The sequence below is a fragment of the Anomaloglossus baeobatrachus genome, chromosome 2 (genome assembly GCF_048569485.1).
Source record: "Anomaloglossus baeobatrachus isolate aAnoBae1 chromosome 2, aAnoBae1.hap1, whole genome shotgun sequence".
NCBI lineage: Eukaryota > Metazoa > Chordata > Amphibia > Anura > Aromobatidae > Anomaloglossus > Anomaloglossus baeobatrachus.
In genome coordinates, this window is record NC_134354.1 from 9,796,261 (window position 1) to 9,821,028 (window position 24,768).

Consider the following 24,768-nt stretch of genomic DNA (forward strand, 5'->3'; position numbering starts at 1 on the left):
ACTGGTTGTAAATTGCCGCCGCCATTAGCCGCGCCGAGCGCAGGAAGAAGGGGGGCGTGCCTGACAAAGAGCGCGAAGGGAGCGCGCCATCAGAGCAGAGCGCTGTTAACCCCGCGCGACCCAGAAGAAAATTTGAAAAGTGAACGGAGCCTGGTAAGGTTCACTAAGGGGGAGGAAGATGTCCGACTCAGAGGGAGAGCAGGTGGTTGCCATCGCCCAAGGCGCCGCAGCACCGGCCGAAGCAGTCCCAGTCGCCGTCGCCCCAGCCCCCGCTGTAGCGCCGGTAATGCCGATCACAATGCTGTACATCCCGGGAGCAGAATGGCTGCCGCAGTACTCCGGGGAGTCCCATACCTTGAGTGACTTCAGAGAAAGCCTGCACAGCTTATTCCGGGTGTATCCGCTGACTGAGAGCCAGAAGGTGGGCATAGTAATGGGACAGCTAGCCGGCGCAGCCCAGCGTGATGTGAAGTCCTGGCCTGATACAGATAAAGGGACAGCAGCCCAGATACTGGCCAAGCTAAAGAGTACTTTTGACACCCGCACCGCAGCAGAAATAAAGATGAGATTCTTTGGGTGCAAGCAGCGGGCCACAGACAGCATAAGGGACTATGCCTTAAACCTGCAAGAGGCCCTGAAAGCAGTTAAACAGGTGGACCCAGAGAGTGTACGTGAAGAAGACAAACTCCTAACTGAGCAGTTCATAGAGGGGCTCCTGTCAGACGCCCACAGGACCCAGCTGCGTATCCTGGTCCTCCAGAACCCTGCTCTGGACTTTGCAAAGTTTAAGGACCAGGCCATCAGGGTACTGAGAGAATCTACACCGAATGACCCAGTACCCCTCCGGCCTCTTGCTATCACGTACCCCGGGGTGGTGCCTGCAACACGAGCCACTGCAGGGGCTGAAGCGCAGTCCCTGGATAAAGATCCCACTGCAGAGCTCAGACAGCAGGTCCAGGAGCTGACCAAGACTGTAGCTGCCCTTGCCAAGACCGTGCAGTCTCTACAAATGACCCCCTCGCCTGCAAAAATCGAGTTGGCCTCCAGCCCAGATGACGTCCCATGGATGCGACAGAGGAGGATTCCGCCGACCCGAGGCAGAGACACAGACCGGTATGATTCAACAGGACAACCGATCTGCCGCCGCTGCAGCCAGGCGGGCCACATTGCACGACGCTGTCCTTTAAATGGGCTGAGCCTGGGGCCAGGAGCCAACCCCCAGGTGTAAGGAAGCCCGGCTCAAACCCCAGCCGTAGCAAGTATGTGGGAGGACGACCGGTCCTTCCCATTGTGCTGGATGGGATCCCTTTGAATGCCCTCCTGGATACGGGGTCCCAGGTAACAACCATCCCCCACAAACTGTACAAAAGATATTGGGCTGATTCAGACATTGACCATGGCCCAGATGATGATTTAACAATTGTGGCCAGTAATGGTCAGCCCTTACCTCAAATTGGGTACAAAGAAGTAACCATTAAAGTGGGGCGGGTGGAATTGCCATGTCAGGGGATGATAATTGTAGATATTGATCGCAAAGAATCTGACCCACTGCTAACCATTGGTACAAATGTGATAGAAAATTGTATTGCCGAAGTGATAATTTTGTTGCAACAGGCGTCTGAAACTGCCAGCTCCGGGCAGCAGCGTGCCCTACAGAAGGAGATCAGAGCCCTGATGAGGAGGCAGCAGGTAGAGCTAGCCGGAGGAGAAATTGGCAGTGTGAGGGTAAGTGACCCCCTCCCCATTGTAATACCCCCAAGAAGTGAAATGTTGATATGGTGTCGGGCAGCAATAGGCCTCAAGGGTCAGGATTACCATGCCTTGGTAGAACCGGTGTATTCAGACAGTAGGCCCGGAGTCCTGATAGCCAGAGGGGTAGCGGATGTCCGCAAGGGGAGAGTGCCCATCCGTGTCCTGAATTGTGGGGAGGAGGAGGCCAAATTGCCCCGGTACGCCACTGTAGCAAAACTGTACACTGTCAGCAACAATACCATTAAAGCAGTGGAACCCTTGATCCCGTCCGACCAGGCGGAAGACAATGGCTCCAAGGGGCAGCTGGAAGACTGGTGCCAAAAATTACATGTAGGCACCGACTCCACCCCCTCGCACCAGAAGCATGGGGTTTACCGGGTGGTACAGGAGTATGAGCGGGTCTTCAGCAAACACCCCCTAGATTTTGGGCAGGTGAAAGGGGTTAAACATCAAATCCCCACGGGTGATCATCATCCCATTAAAGAGAGATACCGCCCTGTACCCCCCGCACAGTATCAGTGTGCCAAGGAAATGTTACGAGAAATGAAGGAGGCTGGGGTTATCAGAGATAGTTGTAGCCCCTGGGCAGCTCCACTAGTGCTCGTAAAGAAAAAAGATGGTACAATGAGAATGTGTGTAGATTACAGGCAAATTAACCGCATTACACATAAAGATGCTTATCCACTGCCCAGAATAGAGGAGTCACTAACAGCCTTAAAGTCAGCTAACTATTTCTCCACCTTGGATCTCACCAGTGGGTATTGGCAGGTTCCCGTGGCAGAGGCGGACAAAGAGAAGACTGCATTCACGACACCAATGGGCCTCTGTGAGTTCAATTGTATGCCATTCGGGCTCTGCAACGCCCCAGGGACATTCCAAAGGTTGATGGAGTGCTGCTTGGGCCACCACAACTTTGAAACCGTGCTGTTGTACCTGGATGACGTCATAGTCTACTCCAAGACTTATGAGGACCACCTGAAGCACTTAGCAGAAGTGTTTGAGTCCTTGTCGGAATATGGCCTGAAGATCAAGCCGTCCAAATGTCACCTCTTGAAGCCAAAGGTACAGTACCTGGGTCATGTGGTCAGCGCAGAAGGTGTGGCACCTGATCCGGAGAAAGTCACTGTAATCAAGGACTGGCCAAGACCCACCACAGTGAAGGAGGTGCGGCAGTTCCTTGGACTGGTGGGCTACTACCGAAGGTTCATTGATGGTTTCACCAAGATAGCAGCGCCCCTTCAAGATCTCCTGGTGGGCCAGCCAAAGCAGGCTAAGAAGCAGAGCCCTCCATTTGAATGGAGCAGCCAACTAGAAACATCCTTTGTCCGGCTGAAAGGGGCTCTCACGGGAGAAGAAATTCTGGCCTACCCTGACTACAGCCAACCGTTTGTTCTGTATACAGACGCCAGCAACGTGGGACTGGGAGCAGTTCTGTCCCAGGTACAGGGAGGCAGAGAGAGGGTGATAGCGTACGCCAGTAGGAAGCTTCGGCCCACAGAAAGGAATCCAGAAAACTACAGTTCCTTCAAGCTGGAGTTCCTCGCTATTGTTTGGGCAGTGACTGAACGCTTCAAGCACTATCTGGCATCGGCCAAGTTCACCATCTTCACGGACAACAATCCGTTGACACACCTGGCAACAGCCAAGTTAGGTGCGATGGAACAGCGATGGATGGCCCGGCTGTCTAACTTTGACTTTACCATCAAGTATCGGGCTGGCAAGAAGAATAACAATGCTGATGCGCTGTCCAGAATGCCTCACTTACCCGAGTCTGGAGAAGACCTGGATGAACTCGAAGAGATAGAGTTACCGGCTTTCCATCACCAAGGTGTTTCCCAGTGTGAGCATGCTGTGGGAGTGAAGCGCTCAAGCCAGCACGAGGTCTCGGTCAACCCATTACTCCACCATAATTGGGAAGAGACACAGAACGGTGACCCGGCCGTGCGATTGGTCAAAGAGAAGCTAGCGCAAGCTGAGACCCATCTTGGCCCAGACGCTCCAGAGGAAGCCCAGCAGCTGTGGAAGGAGAGGGGACGACTGTTCACCTACCAAGGCAAGCTCTGCAAGAGATATGTCAACTGGCGAACAAATGAACTTGTCTGGCAGATAGTGGTTCCGCAGAGGGATGCTCCAATGGTCCTAGCAGCGTATCATGATAACGCAGGACACTTCGGGTGGAAGAAGTTGGAGGCCCTACTCCGTGATCGGTTCTATTGGGTGCACATGAGAAAGATGATCGAGAAGTGGTGCCGAGACTGTGGCCCGTGTAACCTGAGGCGGAAGGATGATGCCAGCCAAAGGTCTCCCCTACAGCCAATTGTCACGAAGCAGCCCCTGGAGTTGGTGGCCCTGGACCACGTGAAGTTAACACCAAGCCGGTCAGGCTATGTGTACGCCCTCACCATTGTGGACCATTACTCTCGTTTCCTGGTAGTAGTGCCTGTGAAGGACCAGACAGCCAGAACAGCAGCTAGAGCGTTCCAGGCATCCTTTTGTCGACCTCACGGCTATCCGGAAAGGGTACTGACTGATCAAGGTCCTGCATTCGAGGCCGAAGTGTTCCAAGAGTTCTGTAACATGTACGGCTGTAAGAAAATCCGAACCACACCGTACCACCCCCAAACCAATGGACTGTGCGAGAAAATGAACCATGTGGTTATTGATATGCTGAAGACCCTACCGCTGGAAGAAAGGAACCAATGGCCAGAGAAGTTGCCAGATCTGGTAGACCTGTACAACCATATCCCAGTAAATTCGACCAACTGCAGCCCCGCTTACCTGATGCGAGCCAGACCTGGCAAGCTGCCTGTAGACTTTGAGATGGGGACTGTGTCGCCTGAGGCGGTTCAAGAAATAGAGGATTGGGATACAGAACGGCAGCAGCGGTACCGTAAGGTCCAGGAGTGCGTAGAGAGGAGCCTGTCTCAAGCAAGAACGAGACAAGAGCAGCATTACAATCAAACAGCCCCAGCAACTCCCTTAGCACCTGGAGAACAAGTCCTCAAGAAGAAGCGGAGGACGCATAAATTGGATGATCAGTGGGAAAACGAGCCCTACACCATTATCCCCTCCAACTTTGACAATAGTAAGGTATGCCTCATAAGCAAGGATGAAGGCAAGACCTATCAAGCAATTTCTCGAGACCGCCTGAAAGCGTGCCCTGAACGGTGCAGAATCCAAAGAGAAATGGAAGAAGTACAAGGAAGTCCCCAAAGTCAAGAGAAAGAAGGGGAGATGATTCAAACCATCCTTGGAAAATTCCCCAAAACTTGGACCCAAATAAACAATGCCATAGTGGTACCAGTTTTGACGTTTCCGCAGTTGGTCGAGCCAGAAACAGAAAAGGTTCCGGATCCACCTAAAGAACCGTCCGCTCCAACACGAGATGACACGCCAGCAGTGGAACAGGAGGATCAACCCCCTGTCAGTGGTGAACCTGTCATACCCTTGGCGACTCTTAGACCACATAGGCAACCATCACGCTTACCTACCGGGGTTAGGCCCACCTGTAGTGCTGAGGTAGAAGACGCACCACGTAGTCAGGGGCAAACACCAGAGCTACGCAGGTCCCAACGCAGCACTCGGGGACAACCCCCTCCAAGGTATAGAGAGTCAACTGTATAAGGGAAAAAGAAGGAGTATTTATTAGAATGTACATAGTTATGCAAAATGTCTGTAAGGTTGTGTACAAAATGTTTTTCTTTTTCTTTGATTGCGAAAATGGACAATTGGGCCACTGGACTATGGGTGGCCAACACCTAAATTGTTCATAGTTAGCACCCGTGTGCTCAACACCCCTGAAGAAAAACCCGTCCGGCGTGCATAGAGTGGGGTCATCAATGCTCTGACGCACGCCCAGAGCCTACGTTGGGGGTTTGATCGCGGCGGGTCCCCCATGGAGCAGTGTAATGGACACCCGGCAGGGAGCCACACTGGACTCTTATAGTAATGTTTAAGTTTGTAACGTTAAAGTATTTGCGCCTCCCATAATGGGATGAAATGTTGTAACATGTTATGTTTGTTTCCACAGTCCGGGAGTACTGAATTTAACTAAGGGGGAGTGTGGCGCCCCAGGACCTGGTCGCCACAACAGCATTGCCCTTCCAAAGGGTTAATGCTGAGCCTGGAGGTAATTGGGAGATCCATTGGCCAGCAAGTTTAACACCCAACGCAATTCTCCCTCCGGCCAGCAGGGGGAGCTCTGAACCTGGGATTCCAGGGAGGATCCCCTTAAGCCTGGTCTGAGAGAGGAAGTAGTGTTCAGTCTGGAGGGAGCAGTAGAAGTGAACAGACGCAGAGTGAGCTGTCTTGTGGATCTGGGGCCTAGAGCTGGAGCAGCGTGGCCCAGAGAAGCAGGAGTAGCTGAGAGGCAGCAGAGAGAGACTCGGACATCGGAGTCTGTGGCCACCAGGGTATAAAATCCGCCCCTGGTAGCCAAATCCGAAGGGCAGGAGAGCTGCAAGCCCCTGGCCCATAAACATCCCAAAGGTACAGCTGCAGCAGCAGGGCCCGGTGTGGGCTCCAGCAGAGAAGCACCAGAGAGAGGGCCTGCGCAGCCACCTACAGAGGGAAGGGACGTACCATCGGTCCCAGCAGCAAAGAGGGCCCTTGCTGGATTTAGAGAAGCAGGGTCCTATCAGAACAAAGCAAAGCACAGGAGTAGGCCTCATACTCAGCTGGCCAGAAAGATCACCCCAAGTACTTCCAGGCCGACCGGATTCCCATCACCACCTGTAACGGTCTCCCAGGACTGGACTGTTCCCAGAGTAAAAGAGGAAAAGGTAAAGAGACTGTTGTTTGTGCCTGGTTCTTTACCCGCCTGTCGGCCTTGCACCGTGTTAGCCACACAACACCATAGACTTTCACGAGCACCAACAGTGTCCCCGGGGCTCCGCTCCACCTGTGGGGAGCAGTACCAACATTGCTGCCATAACATCACCCCGGAGGCCTTGCACAGCAGCGGCGGCCTAATAGCCGCATACCACAGGTGGCGTCACGAACACAAAGACTTTAATATCAGCCACATATTCAACTGACACCCACCAGGGCCACGGAGCCGGGCCCAGCCACCACTGACTACCACCGGACTAGTCCGGCCTGGTACCGGGTGTCCCATAGCCCTGGGGTGGGCGAGTCACTGTCACTGAGGTTACCCGCGGCCACCGCTGGATCCAGTGACAGCGGGTAACCTCAGTGACAGCTCAGCTGATCGTGCGGCTGTCTTCATTACCTGCGTGGAGGTGACCGGAGCGGCGGTGTATTCTGCTGCTCCTGTCACCTCCATGCAGCAGAGCTGGACGCGACGCTGGAGGACTGTGGAGTACGCCGGACATGGAGGGTTTGTCGGGGGTTAATAAATTGGTAATGAGGGAATGTGTTTGTGTTTTTTATTTCTAATAAAGGATTTTTTCATGTGTGTGTGTTTTTTTACTGTCACTTACAGATTAATCATGGAAGGTGTCTCATAGACGCCTGACATGATTAATCTAGGACTTATTGGCAGCTATGGGCTGCCAATAACTCCTTATTACCCCGATTTGCCAACGCACCAGGGCAAATCGGGAAGAGCCGGGTACAGTCCCAGAACTGTCGCATCTAATGTATGCGGCAATTCTGGGCGGCTGTTGGCTGATATTGTTAGGCTGGGGGGCTCCCCATAACGTGGAGCTCCCCATCCTGAGAATACCAGCCTTCAGCCGTATGGCTTTATCTGTCTGGTTTTAAAATTGGGGGGACCGCACGCCGTTTTTTTTAATTATTTAATTATTTATTTCAATACACAGTATAGACACGCCCACCGGCTGCTGTGATTGGGTGCAGTGTGACACCTGTCACTCAGCGTGGGGGCGTGTCTCACTGTAACCAATCACAGGCGCCGGTGGGCGGGGTAAGCAGGGAATACGAGATTGTTTAATGGGCGGCCGGCTTTTTCAAAACAGTAAAAGCCGCCGGAGCAGTGTGAATGCCGTGCAGCGCCGGGGATCGGGGATCGGTGAGTATATGAGAGAGGGCTGCTAACTTCAGTCACTTAGGAGATTAGCGGTCACCGGTGAGCCCTTCACTGGTGACCGCTAATCAGGACGCGACACAGACAGAGCCGCAGCATGACCGTGAAGTCGGGTGAGGTTCACCCGAGTTCATTCTGACAGTGCGGCTCTGTCTGTGTCTGCTGTCATCTGCCATTCAGCTCTGCTACATGGCTGTCTGTGTCTGCTGTCATCTGCCATTCAGCTCTGCTACATGGCTGTCTGTGTCTGCTGTTAGCGGCCATGTAGCAGAGCTGAATGGCAGATGACATAGTAAAAACGCATCCCTACACATTACACACGCTTGTCAAGTCAATAAATAAAAAAAAAAAGGGTGCCCAATGCATACGTCACGGAACACATGATCTAAAGGATCGCACACAAAATTGATCAATTTAACATAGACTACTAACGCTCGTGTGACAGCAAATGAACGACCTACGTGCAATCTCATTCAATCGCATATGCGACCTGGGCGTGTCACATCGCATACGAGATCGCATCCCTAATTGTAAGGTGTAAAGCTGGCTTAAGCGACGGATTGTGACTGACGGAAAAAGAGGGAAGTGTGAAAGCAGCCTTAGAAGCAGTCACCGGTGTTGGAAAGAAGAAAGTCCTTTGTCAGAGTTTCCATTCCAGCCTCGGAGAACTCGGCTGACCGCTCCGCTCCAAGCCGCAGGCCCTATGAAGAGAAGAGAGGTGATGATGTCGTGTCCCAGGACTAGTGTCCCGGGTAGACTGACTGAAGATTGTGTGTGTTGCTCCTACTTCTACCCTAAGTGGAACCTGCCCCCCAGCTGGCTGGCTTCAGTGACCGGGAAGTCCCATGACTCATGATGGCCACCCCCTGCCTACTCTGAGCCATCCCCCCTGTTGGCAGGCTCCTAAGCTATATGTAAAGTGTGAATATGGAACACCGGTGATTAACCCCCTCCTTACCCGAGGCGAATATCACACCTTTTATAAGGTGCAATACTCTGTGGCGACTGGAGCCTCAGGGGCGCCACAAATGTCATAAACCTGGGTCAGCAGCTAGAATCGGCTTCTAACAGCTGCTATTGGAGGTGATAACTCCATAATTGCTACTGTCCACCTCTGGGGGGGCGCTCTATACCCCAAACCCATCGGCACACCGGTGAGATGGTAGGTGCTGACTGGGCATCATGGCATACCTGTCCAGCTCCTGTAAAGCCAAACCAATGACTCAGCTACACAGGAGGCCATGATTGTTACAGTTATGGTGTAGAATATAGTGCAAGTGTACAGATAATTCCAATTTGAATCCTCCGAAGGGAATAAAAAAAAAAAACCAAAACTAAAACTTGAAAATAAAAAGTATTACAAAGTTTAACAAAACCCCTTAAAATTTTAATTCCTCATCTGTCTTCTCATTAACATTAAAGGTATTTAAAAAATAACATATATTTGGTATTGGCGTATCTGAAAAAATTTAATCTACAAAAATATTAAATTATTTATCCCATATGGTAAACACCATGAAGCAAAAAAAAGATAAAAATGTAATTGTTTTTTTTAGTCACCGCACATCAGCAAAAACTGCAATAAAACTAGATAAATTTAATGTATGAACCCCAAAATTGTGTCAATAAATACATCAGATCAACAAGAAAAAACAAGCTCCGACACGGCCAAAAAGTAAAAAACAAACCAAAATGAATCACTGCAAACAGTGAAATAAACCATAAACCAGTTTAAAAATAAAAATTATAGTACCGGTATATTTTTTACACACACATTTGGTATCTCCGTACTTGCACGACTCTGGAGAATCACTTTACCAAGTATAATTTACTACACAATTGAACTCGTAAAAACGAAAATGCAAAAAACAATAAAAGCAGAATAATTTCTTCACGGTTTCAAACTTGGACTTTTCATTTTATGGTGAAGTGAATGAGTTCATTCAAAGCTTCATCTCGTCTCGCAAGAAATACGTTTCATACGTCGATGTCAACGGAAAAATAACAAAGTTATGGCTCTTGGAAGAAGGGGAGGAAATAAACAAAAAAAATAAAAATTGGCGGCGGGAAGGGATTACGGAATAACTTGCTTTGAGCTGGAGATCGTGGTTTTTCACTTCTCTAGATATTTCTGAAGCAGAAAGTCTCTTGAGAGGCGCATCCGGAGAGCAGAGCCTACAGAGAAGAGAAGAGTCGTCAGCAGAGACAGAGTCTGACAGCACAGAGAATGGCTGACGCCAGTGCTTCACTCCTCCACATCTTATAAGAGGAGGACGGGCTGAGACTACCGGCTGCTGCCATGTTGTACTGGAGAGGCACTCGGAATCAGGCAGGTCAGGTCGTCACCATTCCCAAGTAATAGTTATGGGAGCGCCAGTAATGAGGTTTATGATTAGGGGGCATGATCTGGGGTCTGAATTCACTTTGGGGCCTGGTCTGGGATCTGAATTGTGAAGGTGATCAAAATGAATTTAGTGTTTAATGCAATCAGGGAGGATTGCAGTTTCCAGGCATCTGGGCTGTTCCCACTCAGGGGGTCCCCAGTCACCTGACGTCACATGGTGGGGTCATGGGATGGGTCACCTCAGGATACAGCACATCAGTAAGTAGAGAAGAGCCTGGAACAGGCTGAAGCCGGCACAGACGCTGCGTTATGTTATCTGAGCCCTCAGAGCAGTGATCATTACACCTGACGAGCTTTATCTATAGTCATATAATAGATCAGACTCATCCACAGGGAAGAATTTGTGCAAAAGCCTCCTGTGAGACGTCACAATGCCGCCTCCAGGTCCGGACGGGGCAGAAATGGCAGCTCGTGAGCCACATTAGTCTAGGCCCAAAAAACGGGATTCAGACTGCGCCCCTCACAGACCCATTATATAATGATGAAAACAGGGTCCAAACTCTGTAACCCCCTACAATGAATGTCTGGGGTTTCAGTGATTTTACTATGTAAGAAGCTGAGGGTCCAATCAATGTGACCCCTGGACTGAGGAGAAAGCTACAGACAGTGATGAGGGTCTTGTGTCGGCTGCCGGGTCCTATAATATCTATAATGTTCCAGGCTCACGACCTCCAGAATTACCCGAGAGATATCGCATATTATTATTAACATTTAATAATATCCAAGAATCCCACATCAGGGTCTTTAGTGGGAAACGTCAGGGTCTTATTATTATTATTATATAACACGACCAGAGAAAAATAGACAAAATATAAAGAGAGAAAAGAAGATTAATACTCACCAGAGACAGAATGAAGACCAGGAGCTTCACCGCGAAAACCGAACCCACCGTAACCAGGAGAAGCCGAGGAGACGACCCCGAGACTGAAAAAGAGAGAAAAAGTGTAGAAGAGACCGGAGAATGAAAGATACCCAAGATATTTGCCTCCCCCACGTCAGCGGCCAAGCCTCTCGGATCCGGAACCCCGGTGGCTCGAGGGGTCTCTGGACCCGGGATGGGGGTCGCACGGACACTCGAAGTGAAGAGGGGAATATGTACAGGGGATTTGGAAGTTTGTGACGCCACCCACGGTGCGTGGTAAGATGGAGTACCACCGCTGCTGTTGGGGAGCCCGGTGGCTGTGGTATGGCAGCAAGGTGTCTAACCCCTCCGTGGGTAGAGGGTTGTGCCCCAGGGCCCGGTGATGGTAGCGAAGGGGTGCCGTTGGGAAAGGAAAGGGTTTCTGCGTACTCAGTCCAAAAATATTGACACCGACAGCTTGTAAACTAGAATTCTGAGCACCGCTGCAGCAAGGAGGCAGCATGCTTGGAGCCGTGCCCTTGGTGTTGCTTGTTAGCCTGTGACCTTTTCTGTGGCACCTTCTTCACTGTTTGTGTGATGCCCTGGGCAAGCCAGGGGTCACAGGTCATAACACCACCACACCCTACATCCCAGTTAGGAACACCAAAACTACTAAAATCCTTGTTGCCTTCCTCCAGGGGCTGATGTTCACACCAGGGGGTGGGCCAGGCGGTTGGCTCCGCCCACCGAGGAGGACACAGCTCTGGAGGCAGGAAGAACCAGGCAGATTAGCTCAGGGGGAGCTGGAGTGAGGAGCTAAGTAAACAGAGTCAGCTCAGGGAAGAGCTAGAGTGAGGAAGGAGTAAACAGCTAAGTGAAAGTGAAGTGGTAGTGGAGCAAAGAAGAAAAGGAACAAAAGTGCACGTAGAAAGACCTGAAGTTAGTCCAGCTAAGTGCAGGACAGGTCAGCAAGGTCAGCAACAGCGGTGATCGTCTGGAGGGGGACTGCTCGGAGGTTGCTGGAAGGACCGCGGACGGGTAGTGGCCCGGCGGTCTGGAGCAGTATACGAAGGACAGTCAGCACCAGGGCAGGGGCCTCTCGGACCCCGGCAAGGCTAGTGTGTCGCCCTGGGCAAGCCAGGGGACACAGGTCACACACCACCACACCCTACATCCCAGTTAGGAACACCAAAGCTAACTAAAAATCCTTGTTGCCTTCCTCCAGAGGCTGATGATTCACACCAGGGGGTGGGCCAGGTGGTTGGCTCCGCCCACCGAGGAGATCACAGCTCTGGAGGCGGGAAAAACCAGGAGTTGAAGTCTAGCTGAGGGCTAGAAAGGAGTAAACAGCTAAGATGAGCTAAGGAAGTGAAAGTAGAAGCGGAGTAAAGGGGTAAAGGAGGAAAGCAAGAGTGGTGACAGAACAGAAAGAGTGTGCAGAAGCCTGAAGTAGTCCAGCTGTGTGCAGGACAGGTCAGCAAGGTCAGCAACGGCGGTGACTGTCTGGAGGGGGACCGTTTGGAAGTTCCTGGAAGGACCCCGGAGGCTGTGTGCCCGGCGGTCTGGAGCAGTGTTCCGAAGGACAGTCAGCACCAGGGCAGGGGCCTCTCGGACCCCGGCAAGGCTTGGAGTCGCCAGAATTTGCCAAATCCATCAGTGAAGGGGACGTAGATCCCCCAACAACCAAGTCCCGATTGAAGGCAACAGCCCAGCCAGTGTAGGAGAGACACCGCCACCGCCAAGGCACCAGTTTCTCAGGGCCAGCGCCTGCGGGCAAAGAGTAGAGCTCCTCCGGTCCAGCTTGAAGCCGGGGAGCGGGTTACCGGTGGGGACCCATCGCAACCAACAAGTACACAAAGGTGCTAGGAAGAGGGACATCACCGTCACCTACTGGGAGAGCAAGTGCAGCCGTCCGTGGGACCGTCTTACCAGCCGTTTGGTTTACCGTAAAAACTGTGTCAACGTCTCAGGCTGAGTGAGTACCACAGTGCCGCAAGGCACAGCGCTGCCCCCGCGTCCCTGCACCCACCAGGCCCTGCACCTCCCAAGCCATCACCGGGCCCCGGGATCACCAACCCCTACCCACGGAGGGGCAACACAACACCTGGCTGCTCCGCATCACCATCCCCGGGATCCCCGTATTGAGCAGCGGTGGTGAAATCACCACAACCGTGGGTGGCGTCACGGACAATAAACAATCCCCACACCCAACCAATCCCTTTCACTCACGGGCGAGGAGTGCCGCTCGAGAAACCCCCGGGATCCGGCCCACAGCTCGAGCCCCACTGAGCAGCAGCCGCCGGACCCGAGCAGAAGGGGTGAGCGTAGTGTGCTGACACCCTCCTCCCCGCTCGCGACAATTTGGCGTCACGAACAGGATCTTACCGCTCTGCCGTCTGGTAGAGGTGCGCCTTGTTACCGCCGGAGGTATCCGGCAGAAAAATTTCAGAAGCCGCCATCTTTGGCGCGAAAAGTTCCCGCTCGAGCGTCTTCTCGAGTAGTAGAGGCGCGAAGGCCAAAACCCCGCCCCGAGAAAGGAGGGGCCGAAAAGAGCTAAGGGGGACGCGATGGCGGCTGGACGCATGTAAGTGTGGCGGTGCAACAAACACACTGGGACCCCCCCGGTCCATCGACCTTGGCGGGAAATGTCCACCCCACCTAGTTCTGCAGAGACTACCGAGCTGGTGTCTGGAACAGCGGCATGGCTGAGGGCTCGAGCGGCGGAGATCAGCCGTCACTATCGGAGTCAGATCGGCGGGCTGATGGAGCAATGGGCCGCGGAGGTGGAGGCGCTAGTTGCTGTGGCACGAGTGTATGGAGTGGAGGCCGTGATGGAGGAGCTGGAGAGTGACCCACGCCCCTGTGTCCCCGAGGGACCGGCCGCTGCGGCTGAGGGACCCGGTCTGCCCCTGGCTTCTGTATTACCTCCGTCTTACTCACTCGCGTGCTGCACCGCGCCTGGCCCGTCGGGTGTGCCTCCCTCTGTGACTGCGGCGGGGGCAGAAGATAGCGACTCCGGTCCTGACACTGAGCCTGTGTCAGAAGAAGAGGAGGGGGTCGTCGCCCTGCCTGGCATGGAGGCCACCTATGTTCCCCGAACCGGGGGCAACGGGTATCGGGCGGCCCTTCCACGCCGTGCTTGCTATGCACTGGAGGGGCTGGTGCCCGTGTCCTTCCACCCCGAGCCGGGTGAGGAGGACGAAAATACCCAGTAGGGCAGTGGAGCACCGTTGTCCAGTCCCCGTTGGGACCACCACTTTGTTTGTTTAAAAGTTTGAAAAAGTTTGAAAGGATGATGAAGATGATTACCGAAGTTTAACCTGATTTGCTTTGTGATTTGCAACCGGCTGGAGCCGGCACCGTTGTCCCAGTGGGGACCGTTTAAAAGTTGGCATGGGAACTATCCATGGACAAGCCCGTGAACTTGCAGGGCACCCACAAACGTTAAGTGGCTTGTAAATATGTTGTTTACCGTTACCGTTTCTGCAATGCCGCCTCCGGAGAGGCAGGTTGGAGGGAGGGCCCTCAGCAGAGCAGGCTGGGGCCCAGCCACCAAAGGAACCGGTGGCTACCCTCTGGAGGGAAGGACAGATCCCGCTCGGGTACCGTGTGCTGGACTGTGGGTCAAGGGGTGCTGCCTGGGCTTTAGGGGCAGCATCAGGGCCAGGTTGCTTGGGTGGGAGAGAGCGGAAACCGTAACCGTAAACCGTTTGAAACGTTTAAGAAATGTGCCTCCCGTTAAGGGAAGAGTTATTAAAAAATGTACATATGTTATTATTTTACCATGTTATCTTTTGCAGAAAAATAAAACCGGTGTTGGACGGCAGCCCGCGGACGGTCTGCATTTTGCTAAGGGGGAATGTGTCGCCCTGGGCAAGCCAGGGGACACAGGTCACACACCACCACACCCTACATCCCAGTTAGGAACACCAAAGCTAACCAAAAATCCTTGTTGCCTTCCTCCAGAGGCTGATGATTCACACCAGGGGGTGGGCCAGGCGGTTGGCTCCGCCCACCGAGGAGATCACAGCTCTGGAGGTGGGAAAAACCAGGAGTTGAAGTCTAGCTGAGGGCTAGAAAGGAGTAAACAGCTAAGATGAGCTAAGGAAGTGAAAGTAGAAGCGGAGTAAAGGGGTAAAGGAGGAAAGCAAGAGTGGTGACAGAACAGAAAGAGTGTGCAGAAGCCTGAAGTAGTCCAGCTGTGTGCAGGACAGGTCAGCAAGGTCAGCAACGGCGGTGACTGTCTAGAGGGGGACCGTTTGGAAGTTCCTGGAAGGACCCCGGAGGCTGTGTGCCCGGCGGTCTGGAGCAGTGTTCCAAAGGACAGTCAGCACCAGGGCAGGGGCCTCTCGGACCCCGGCAAGGCTTGGAGTCGCCAGAATTTGCCAAATCCGTCAGTGAAGGGGACGTAGATCCCCCAACAACCAAGTCCCGATTGAAGGCAACAGCCCAGCCAGTGTAGGAGAGACACCGCCACCGCCAAGGCACCAGTTTCTCAGGGCCAGCGCCTGCGGGCAAAGAGTAGAGCTCCTCCGGTCCAGCTTGAAGCCGGGGAGCGGGTTACCGGTGGGGACCCATCGCAGCCAACAAGTACACAAAGGTGCTAGGAAGAGGGACATCACCGTCACCTACTGGGAGAGCAAGTGCAGCCGTCCGTAGGACCGTCTTACCAGCCGTTTGGTTTACCGTAAAAACTGTGTCAACGTCTCAGGCTGAGTGAGTACCACAGTGCCGCAAGGCACAGCGCTGCCCCCGTGTCCCTGCGCCCACCAGGCCCTGCACATCCCAAGCCATCACCGGGCCCCGGGATCACCCACCCCTACCCACGGAGGGGCAACACAACACCTGGCTGCTCCGCATCACCATCCCCGGGATCCCCGTATTGAGCAGCGGTGGTGAAATCACCACAACCGTGGGTGGCGTCACGGACAATAAACAATCCCCACACCCAACCAATCCCTTTCACTCACGGGCGAGGAGTGCCGCTCGAGAAACCCCCGGGATCCGGCCCACAGCTCGAGCCACCACTGAGCAGCAGCCGCCGGACCCGAGCAGAAGGGGTGAGCGTAGTGTGCTGACACCTTCCTCCCCGCCCGCGACACTAGGAGTCGCCATAATTTGCCGAATCCGTCAGTGAAGGGGACGTCGATCCCCCAACGACCAAGTCCCGACTGAAGGCAAAAGTCCAACCATTAAGGAGGAACACCGCCACCGCCAGGGCACCAGTTCCTCAGGGCCAGCGTCTGCGGGCAAGAGAAGTGGGGCTCCTCCGGCTGATATCCAGGCCGAGGAGTGGGGTAACCGGTGGGAATCCATCGCTACCAACAACCGTATCTAGGTGCAGGTCAAAGGGACATCACCGTTACCTACTGGGAGAGCAAGTGCAGCCGTCCGTGGGAACCGTCTTTCCAGCCGTGTGGTTTACCATAAAACTGTGTCAACGTCTCAGGCTGAGTGAGTACCACAGTGCCGCAAGGCACAGCGCTGCTCCCGCGTCCCTGCGCCCACCAGGCCCTGCACCTTCCACACCATCACTGGGCCCCGGGATCACCCACCCCTACCCACGGAGGGGCAACACAACACCTGGCTGCTCCGCATCACCACTCCCAGGATCCCCATATTGAGCAGCGGTGGTGCTACAAATCACCACAACCGTGGGTGGCGTCACGGACAATAAACCATCCCCACACCCAACAACCCCCTTTCACTCACGGGCGAGGAGCGCCGCTAGAGTCCCCGGGATCCGGCCCACTGCTCGAGCCACCGAGCAGCAGCAGGCCGCTGCAGCCGCGGCGGCCGGACCCGAGCAGCGGTGGGAGAGCGTGGCGTCCCCTCCTCCGCCCGCGACAACTTGGCGTCACGAACAGGATCTTACCGCTCTGCCATTGGGTAGAGGTGCGCCTTGTGACCGCCGGAGGTATCCGGCTGAAAATTTCCAGAAGTCGCCATCTTTGGCGCGAAAAGTTCCCGCTCGAGCGTCTTCTCGAGTAGCAGAGGCGCGAAGGGAAAAACTCCGCCCCAATAGAGGAGTGGCCGGAAAGAAGCTAAGGGGGACGCGATGGCGGCTGGCGGCATGTAACCGCAGCTATAAAAGCAGGGACGCCAGGACTCTGCAGTCACCCCGTTCCTGGAAGAAGTCGCTATGTGGATGCCGTCCCGAAACACCGTGGCCCCCGCGCCGGGAACCGCAGCGTGGGTGGAAATCCGGACCGCACAGCTCCACCTAAGGCTGCAGGTCAAGATGCAGCTCCTCTTGGAGGAGTGGGAGACCGACATGGCGGACGTTATAGCCACCGTGCGGAGACGCGAGGAGGAAGCGAAGGAAGGGAGGGTGAGTGACCCACGCCCCTATGTCCCCGAGGGACCGGTCGCTGCGGCTGAGGGACCCGGTCCAAGCCCTCTCCCTCCGCTGCCTTCTTCGCCACCCGTCTCGGAGGCCGTAACCCCGCCACTAGGCCCGCTGCCACCGCAACCGGTAGCGATACCCAGCATGCCCGCCCCGGCGGGCCGACCTGTAGCCGGAGCCCGTAGCAAGCCGGAGGTGTTGCTGTGGAAGGCCCCGAAGTCTGCACCGGAGGCAGCCCCTGAAAAGTTCCCCGAGCCAGAGCCGATGACCCATTCCGAGCCGAAGGCCAAGCCGCGGAAAGCCCCTGTGCCCATCCCCCACACCTCGGCTGAGGTAGCGCCGGGTTGTTGCTGTAAGGCAGCGCCCAAGGCCAAGACACCGCGGGACACGCCGCCCAGATTCCTGACAGTGGGCAACGTCCAGGATGTCCCGCGGGGCCCGACCCGTGCGCCGGAGCTCGCAGCAGCGCCGTATTGGGACAGGGAACCGGTACCGCTGGGCCTGGAGATCGGAGAGAGAGAGAGGAAGAAGGCCGAGCTGGTGGCCCGAGCTATCAGGGAAAAGGAGAATCTCCGCCAGGCCACGTTCCGTGTCCGGGGTCCGCTGTACGAGGGGCAGGTGAGGCGGTTTGATGTCCGCCGGGGCTACGGGTTTATCTATGAACCAGGCCTGGAGGCCGAGGTGTTTGTAGCCCGGCGGGATGTGAATGCCCACCTGCCTGAAGAGCATCCCGGCCGCAACCTAATGCCGGGAGACATTGTTCAGTATACACGGCACTGTGGAGAGAGGGGGTGGTTTGCCCTGGATGTGAAACTGCGGGGCAGCCAGGAGAGCAGAGTGAGTCCTGCACCCCCTCCCTCGGATGAAGCTGAGGGTTCGGAGTGGGGCAGCGGAGCACCGTTGTCCAGTCCCCGTTGGGACCACCTTTGTGTTTGTTGAAAAAGTTGAAAATGAAAAATGATAAGAAAAATGATGATTACCGAGTACTTCACCTGATTCTTTGTGATTGAACCGGCCGGAGCCGGCACCGTTGTCCCCATGGGGACCGTTTAAAAAGTTGGCATGGGAACTATCCATGGACAAGCCCGTGAACTTGCAGGGCAACCACAAACGTTAAGTGGCTTGTAAATATGTTGTTTTACCGTACCGTTTTCCGCAGTTGCCGCCTCCGGAGAGGCAGGTTGGAGGGAGGGCCCTCAGCAGAGCAGGCTGGGGCCCAGCCACCACAGGAACCGGTGGCTACCCTCTGGAGGGGAAGGACAGATCCCGCTCGGGTAACTTGTGCTGGACTGTGGGTCAAGGGGTGCTGCCTGGGCTTTAGGGGCAGCATCAGGGCCAGGTTGCTTGGGTGGGAGAGAGCGGAAACCGTACTAGTAAAACCGTTTAGTAACGTTTAAGAAATGTGCCTCCCGTTGTGGGATGATGTTATGCTTTACATGTTATCTTTTTACATTTACAGAAAATAAAACCGGTGTTGGACGGGCAGCCCGCGGACGGTCTGCATTTTGCTAAGGGGGAATGTGACACCCTGGGCAAGCCAGGGGTCACAGGTCATAACACCACCACACCCTACATCCCAGTTAGGAACACCAAAGCTACTCAAATCCTTGTTGCCTTCCTCCAGGGGCTGATGTTCACACCAGGGGGTGGGCCAGGCGGTTGGCTCCGCCCACCGAGGAGGACACAGCTCTGGAGGCAGGAAGAACCAGGCAGATTAGCTCAGGGGGAGCTTGAGTGAGGAGCTAAGTAAACAGAGTCAGCTCAGGGAAGAGCTAGAGTGAGGAAGGAGTAAACAGCTAAGTGAAAGTGAAGTGGTAGTGGAGCAAGGAAGAAAAGGAACAAAAGTGCACGTAGAAAGACCTGAAGTTAGTCCAGCTAAGTGCAGGACAGGTCAGCAAGGTCAGCAACAGCGGTGATCGTCTGGAGGGGGACTGCTCGGAGGTTGCTGGAAGGACCGCGGATGGGTAGTGGCCCGGCGGTCTGGAGCAGTATACGAAGGACAGTCAGCACCAGGGCAGGGGCCTCTCGGACCCCGGCAAGGCTAGGAGTCGCCATAATTTGCCGAATCCGTCAGTGAAGGGGACGTCGATCCCCCAACGACCAAGTCCCGACTGAAGGCAAAAGTCCAACCATTAAGGAGGAACACCGCCACCGCCAGGGCACCAGTTCCTCAGGGCCAGCGTCTGCGCGCAAGAGAAGTGGGGCTCCTCCGGCTGATATCCAGGCCGAGGAGTGGGGTAACCGGTGGGAATCCATCGCTACCAATAACCGTATCTAGGTGCAGGTCAAAGGGACATCACCGTTACCTACTGGGAGAGCAAGTGCAGCCGTCCGTGGGAACCGTCTTTCCAGCCGTGTGGTTTACCGTAAAACTGTGTCAACGTCTCAGGCTGAGTGAGTACCACAGTGCCGCAAGGCACAGCGCTGCCCCCGCGTCCCTGCGCCCACCAGGCCCTGCACCTTCCACACCATCACTGGGCCCCGGGATCACCCACCCCTACCCACGGAGGGGCAACACAACACCTGGCTGCTCCACATCACCACTCCCGGGATCCCCATATTGAGCAGCGGTGGTGCTACAAATCACCACAACCGTGGGTGGCGTCACGGACAATAAACCATCCCCACACCCAACAACCCCCTTTCACTCACGGGCGAGGAGCGCCGCTAGAGTCCCCGGGATCCGGCCCACCGCTCGAGCCACCGAGCAGCAGCAGGCCGCAGCAGCCGCGGCGGCCGGACCCGAGCAGCGGTGGGAGAGCGCGGCGTCCCCTCCTCCGCCCGCGACATTTGGACCCTATAGTGTGGAACTAATCGGGTCCCGCTCACCTGTATGGCTAACGGAGTTAGCTTGCTCTCAGGGTTCAACGCTTGGGATTTGATGGACTGTGTTTTGGGAAATGTTCTATCCGCTCGTTGCGTTAGTACCCCAATTTTGGAGCGGGTGAGGGATGAATCTTGAAGACTTCACCCCTGTCGGGTAAATTACCAGGACGCTTGAAGCTACCTCCCGGCCTAGGGTCCACCGTACCCTGTCGTGCCCTGGCACCTGCCCGGAGATGGCTCAAGGCCGTCGGCTGCCCTCCTCGGCAAATCTGGGCCCCTTGACACGATTCCCTGCGACCGGGGCTCCAGCTCCTACCAGGCCCAGACCAACGTCTGCCACCTAGTAGTCTAGAGGAGCCCTGCTCCAACACGGTGACCTCTCCCTCTGAGAGTCACCACTCCACACTCCTACTCCTTCCACTCCTTTCTCACTTCTCCTGTCACTTTTCACTTTCCCCTACCAGCCCCCCAAGTGGGCGGCCCTATTCCCTTCAGGCCCCCAATGGTGTGTCTGGTGGGTGTGGTGCAGAGTGTTCCTAGGGTTTTGAATGGCTCTGATCTTAGCAACAGCAAAGAACAGGGATCCGTAACCAAGGAGGATGCGGATACTGTGCAGAAGGGCAGATTGCACAATACCCTGTGATGACCTTATAGGCCAGGGCGTCACAGATATATGTCACATCGACTCCCCCTGAACTCCCCAGTAATACCTTCTTACCTGTAATCTCCAGTACACTGGGTATAGAAGGTGCGGGGTACATATAATCCCCCAGTAATACCCTCTTACCTGTAATCTCCAGTACACGGGGTATGGAAGGTGCGGGGTACATATAATCCCCCAGTAATACCCTCTTACCTGTAATCTCCAATACACAGGGTATAGAAGGTGCGGGGTACATATAATCCCCCAGTAATCCCCTCTTACCTGTAATCTCCAATACACGGGGTATAGAAGGTGCGGGGTACATATAATCCCCCAGTAATACCCTCTTACCTGTAATCTCCAGTACACGGGGTATAGAAGGTGCGGGGTACATATAATCCCCCAGTAATACCCTCTTACCTGTAATCTCCAGTACACGGGGTATAGAAGGTGCGGGGTACATATAATCCCCCAGTAATCCCCTCTTACCTGTAATCTCCAATACACGGGGTATAGAAGGTGCGGGGTACATATAATCCCCCAGTAATACCCTCTTACCTGTAATCTCCAGTACACAGGGTATAGAAGGTGCGGGGTACATATAATCCCCCAGTAATCCCCTCTTACCTGTAATCTCCAATACACGGGGTATAGAAGGTGCGGGGTACATATAATCCCCCAGTAATACCCTCTTACCTGTAATCTCCAGTACACGGGGTATAGAAGGTGCGGGGTACATATAATCCCCCAGTAATACCCTCTTACCTGTAATCTCCAGTACACGGGGTATAGAAGGTGCGGGGTACATATAATCCCCCAGTAATACCCTCTTACCTGTAATCTCCAGTACATAGGGTAAAGAAGGTGTGGGGTACATATAATCCCCCAGTAATACCCTCTTACCTGTAATCTCCAGTACACGGGGTATAGAAGGTGCGGGGTACATATAATCCCCCAGTAATACCCTCTTACCTGTAATCTCCAGTACATAGGGTAAAGAAGGTGTGGGGTACATATAATCCCCCAGTAATACCCTCTTACCTGTAATCTCCAATACACGGGGTATAGAAGGTGTGGGGTACATATAATCCCCCAGTAATCCCCTCTTACCTGTAATCTCCAATACACGGGGTATAGAAGGTGCGGGGTACATATAATCCCCCAGTAATACCCTCTTACCTGTAATCTCCAGTACACGGGGTATAGAAGGTGCGGGCTACATATAATCCCCCAGTAATACCCTCTTACCTGTAATCTCCAGTACACGGGGTATAGAAGGTGCGGGGTACATATAATCCCCCAGTAATACCCTCTTACCTGTAATCTCCAGTACATAGGGTAAAGAAGGTGTGGGGTACATATAATCCCCCAGTAATACCCTCTTACCTGTAATCTCCAGTACACGGGGTATAGAAGGTGCAGGGTACATATAATCCCCCAGTAATCCCCTCTTACCTGTAATCTCCAGTACACGGGGTATAGAAGGTGCGGGGTACATATAATCCCCCAGTAATACCCTCTTACCTGTAATCTCCAGTACACGGGGTATAGAAGGTGCGGGGTACATATAATCCCCCAGTAATACCCTTTTACCTGTAATATCCAGTACACGGGGTATAGAAGGTGTGGGGTACATATAATCCCCCAGTAATACCCTTTTACCTGTAATATGCAGTACACGGGGTATAGAAGGTGCGGGGTACATATAATCCCCCAGTAATACCCTTTTACCTGTAATATCCAGTACACGGGGTATAGAAGGTGCAGGGTACATATAATCCCCAGTAATACCCTCTTACCTGTAATCTCCAGTACACAGGGTATAGAAGGTGCGGGCTACATATAATCCCCCAGTAATACCCTCTTACCTGTAATCTCCAGTACACGGGGTATAGAAGGTGCAGGGTACATATAATCCCCCAGTAATCCCCTCTTACCTGTAATCTCCAGTACACGGGGTATAGAAGGTGCAGGGTACATATAATCCCCCAGTAATCCCCTCTTACCTGTAATCTCCAGTACACGGGGTATAGAAGGTGCGGGGTACATATAATCCCCCAGTAATACCCTCTTACCTGTAATCTCCAGTACACGGGGTATAGAAGGTGCGGGGTACATATAATCCCCCAGTAATACCCTTTTACCTGTAATATCCAGTACACGGGGTATAGAAGGTGTGGGGTACATATAATCCCCCAGTAATACCCTTTTACCTGTAATATGCAGTACACGGGGTATAGAAGGTGCGGGGTACATATAATCCCCCAGTAATACCCTTTTACCTGTAATATCCAGTACACGGGGTATAGAAGGTGCAGGGTACATATAATCCCCAGTAATACCCTCTTACCTGTAATCTCCAGTACACGGGGTATAGAAGGTGCGGGCTACATATAATCCCCCAGTAATACCCTCTTACCTGTAATCTCCAGTACAGGGGGTATAGAAGGTGCGGGGTACATATAATCCCCAGTAATACCCTCTTACCTGTAATCTCCAGTACACGGGGTATAGAAGGTGCAGGGTACATATAATCCCCCAGTAATACCCTCTTACCTGTAATCTCCAGTACACGGGGTATAGAAGGTGCGGGGTACATATAATCCCCCAGTAATCCCCTTTTACCTGTAATCTCCAGTACAGGGGGTATAGAAGGTGCGGGGTTCATATAATCCCCAGTAATACCCTCTTACCTGTAATCTCCAGTACACGGGGTATAGAAGGTGCGGGGTACATATAATCCCCCAGTAATCCCCCCTTACCTGTATTCTCCAGCTGGTAATCCCGGGTCTCCTCACTGACTGGGTTTGTGATCCGCACACGGAGTCTCCTCCTGACGTCGTCTCTCTGGGGTCTCGGGATAATCACCGTCCTATTATCATCCATCAGCTGGTATCGGTCAGGGAGAAGCCCCCCGTCCACCTCCCAGGTCACAGCCGTCTCCTCTCCAGAGAAGTGGACGCTCACAGCGATGTCCTGACCCGGCCGGCTGCCATTACTGGTGATGTTGTAGATGAGCACTGGATCTGGAAGGATCAGGAGAAGGTCGGTCACCACCAGTCATGGACCTGGTCTCGGTGTAGAGCGTTAGCTCCGCGGCCAGTATTGGCTCTTACCTAGTACAGTTATGTGTGTGGAGAGCAGAAATGTCTCCTGACTCCTATACAGTGTGACATTGTACACACAGGAGTCGTCCTTCCCGGCGTCTCTCAGGGTCCAGCACCCGGTGCTCGTGTCCAGGTGGATTCGGGTCTCATTTTCCTTCTGGATTATGAGTCGATGACACCACAGAGTTACCAGGATCAGGTTTTTTCCTCCACATTCTCTGTACAACCTCAGGTTACCATCGGTACGAGGACACTTCATGCCGCAGCCGGTGAGGTCTGATCCTCTCCGCACATAGACTCCTCCTGATGATAGTGGTATTACGGCCAGGATAATGAAACCTGTGTAGACACCAGAGGAGAACAGTCCATGTCTCAGTCCATTATTAAGGCAGCCATGATGTGTTTACTATTACATGAGCGCTTTATGGTGGATGCTTTCTTTGGGAGTGTGCAGCATTATTACATGTGCACCATATGGCGTGATATAATCAAGTCTAAAAACTCCAACGCCCCGAAGATCGTCCTTCACAAAAAGACTTTACTGAACCCATTGTGCACATAAAAGACAAATCATGCAGAAAATAAAATGTTACTGTGACGCCCTGGGCAAGCCAGGGGGTCACAGGTCACAACACCACACGCACCCCACATTCCCTGCAGGTACACCAAAGTCAAAACTTAAATCCTTGTTGCCTTCCTCCAGGGGCTGATGTCCACACCAGGGGGTGGGCCAGGCGGTTGGCTCCACCCACCGAGGAGTTCACAGCCCTGGAGGCGGGAAAACTAGGCAGATTAGAGTGAGAGCTTGAAGTAGAAGGAGTAAACAGTTAGCTCAGGGAAGA

General features: G+C 53.8%; 1 protein-coding gene across 1 annotated transcript; it reads right to left on the reverse strand.

Annotated features, from left to right (window-relative positions):
- Nucleotides 1–9,422: 9,422 nt before the first annotated feature.
- On the reverse strand, nucleotides 9,423–24,260 carry LOC142280888 (uncharacterized). Its single transcript, XM_075332788.1, has 4 exons — nucleotides 23,936–24,260; nucleotides 23,582–23,845; nucleotides 11,005–11,087; nucleotides 9,423–9,934 (listed from the first exon to the last, which is right to left on the reverse strand). The coding sequence occupies exons 1-4, from the start codon at nucleotides 24,183–24,185 to the stop codon at nucleotides 9,881–9,883; spliced, it is 651 nt and encodes a 216-aa protein (XP_075188903.1). The 5' UTR covers nucleotides 24,186–24,260; the 3' UTR covers nucleotides 9,423–9,880.
- Nucleotides 24,261–24,768: the final 508 nt, after the last annotated feature.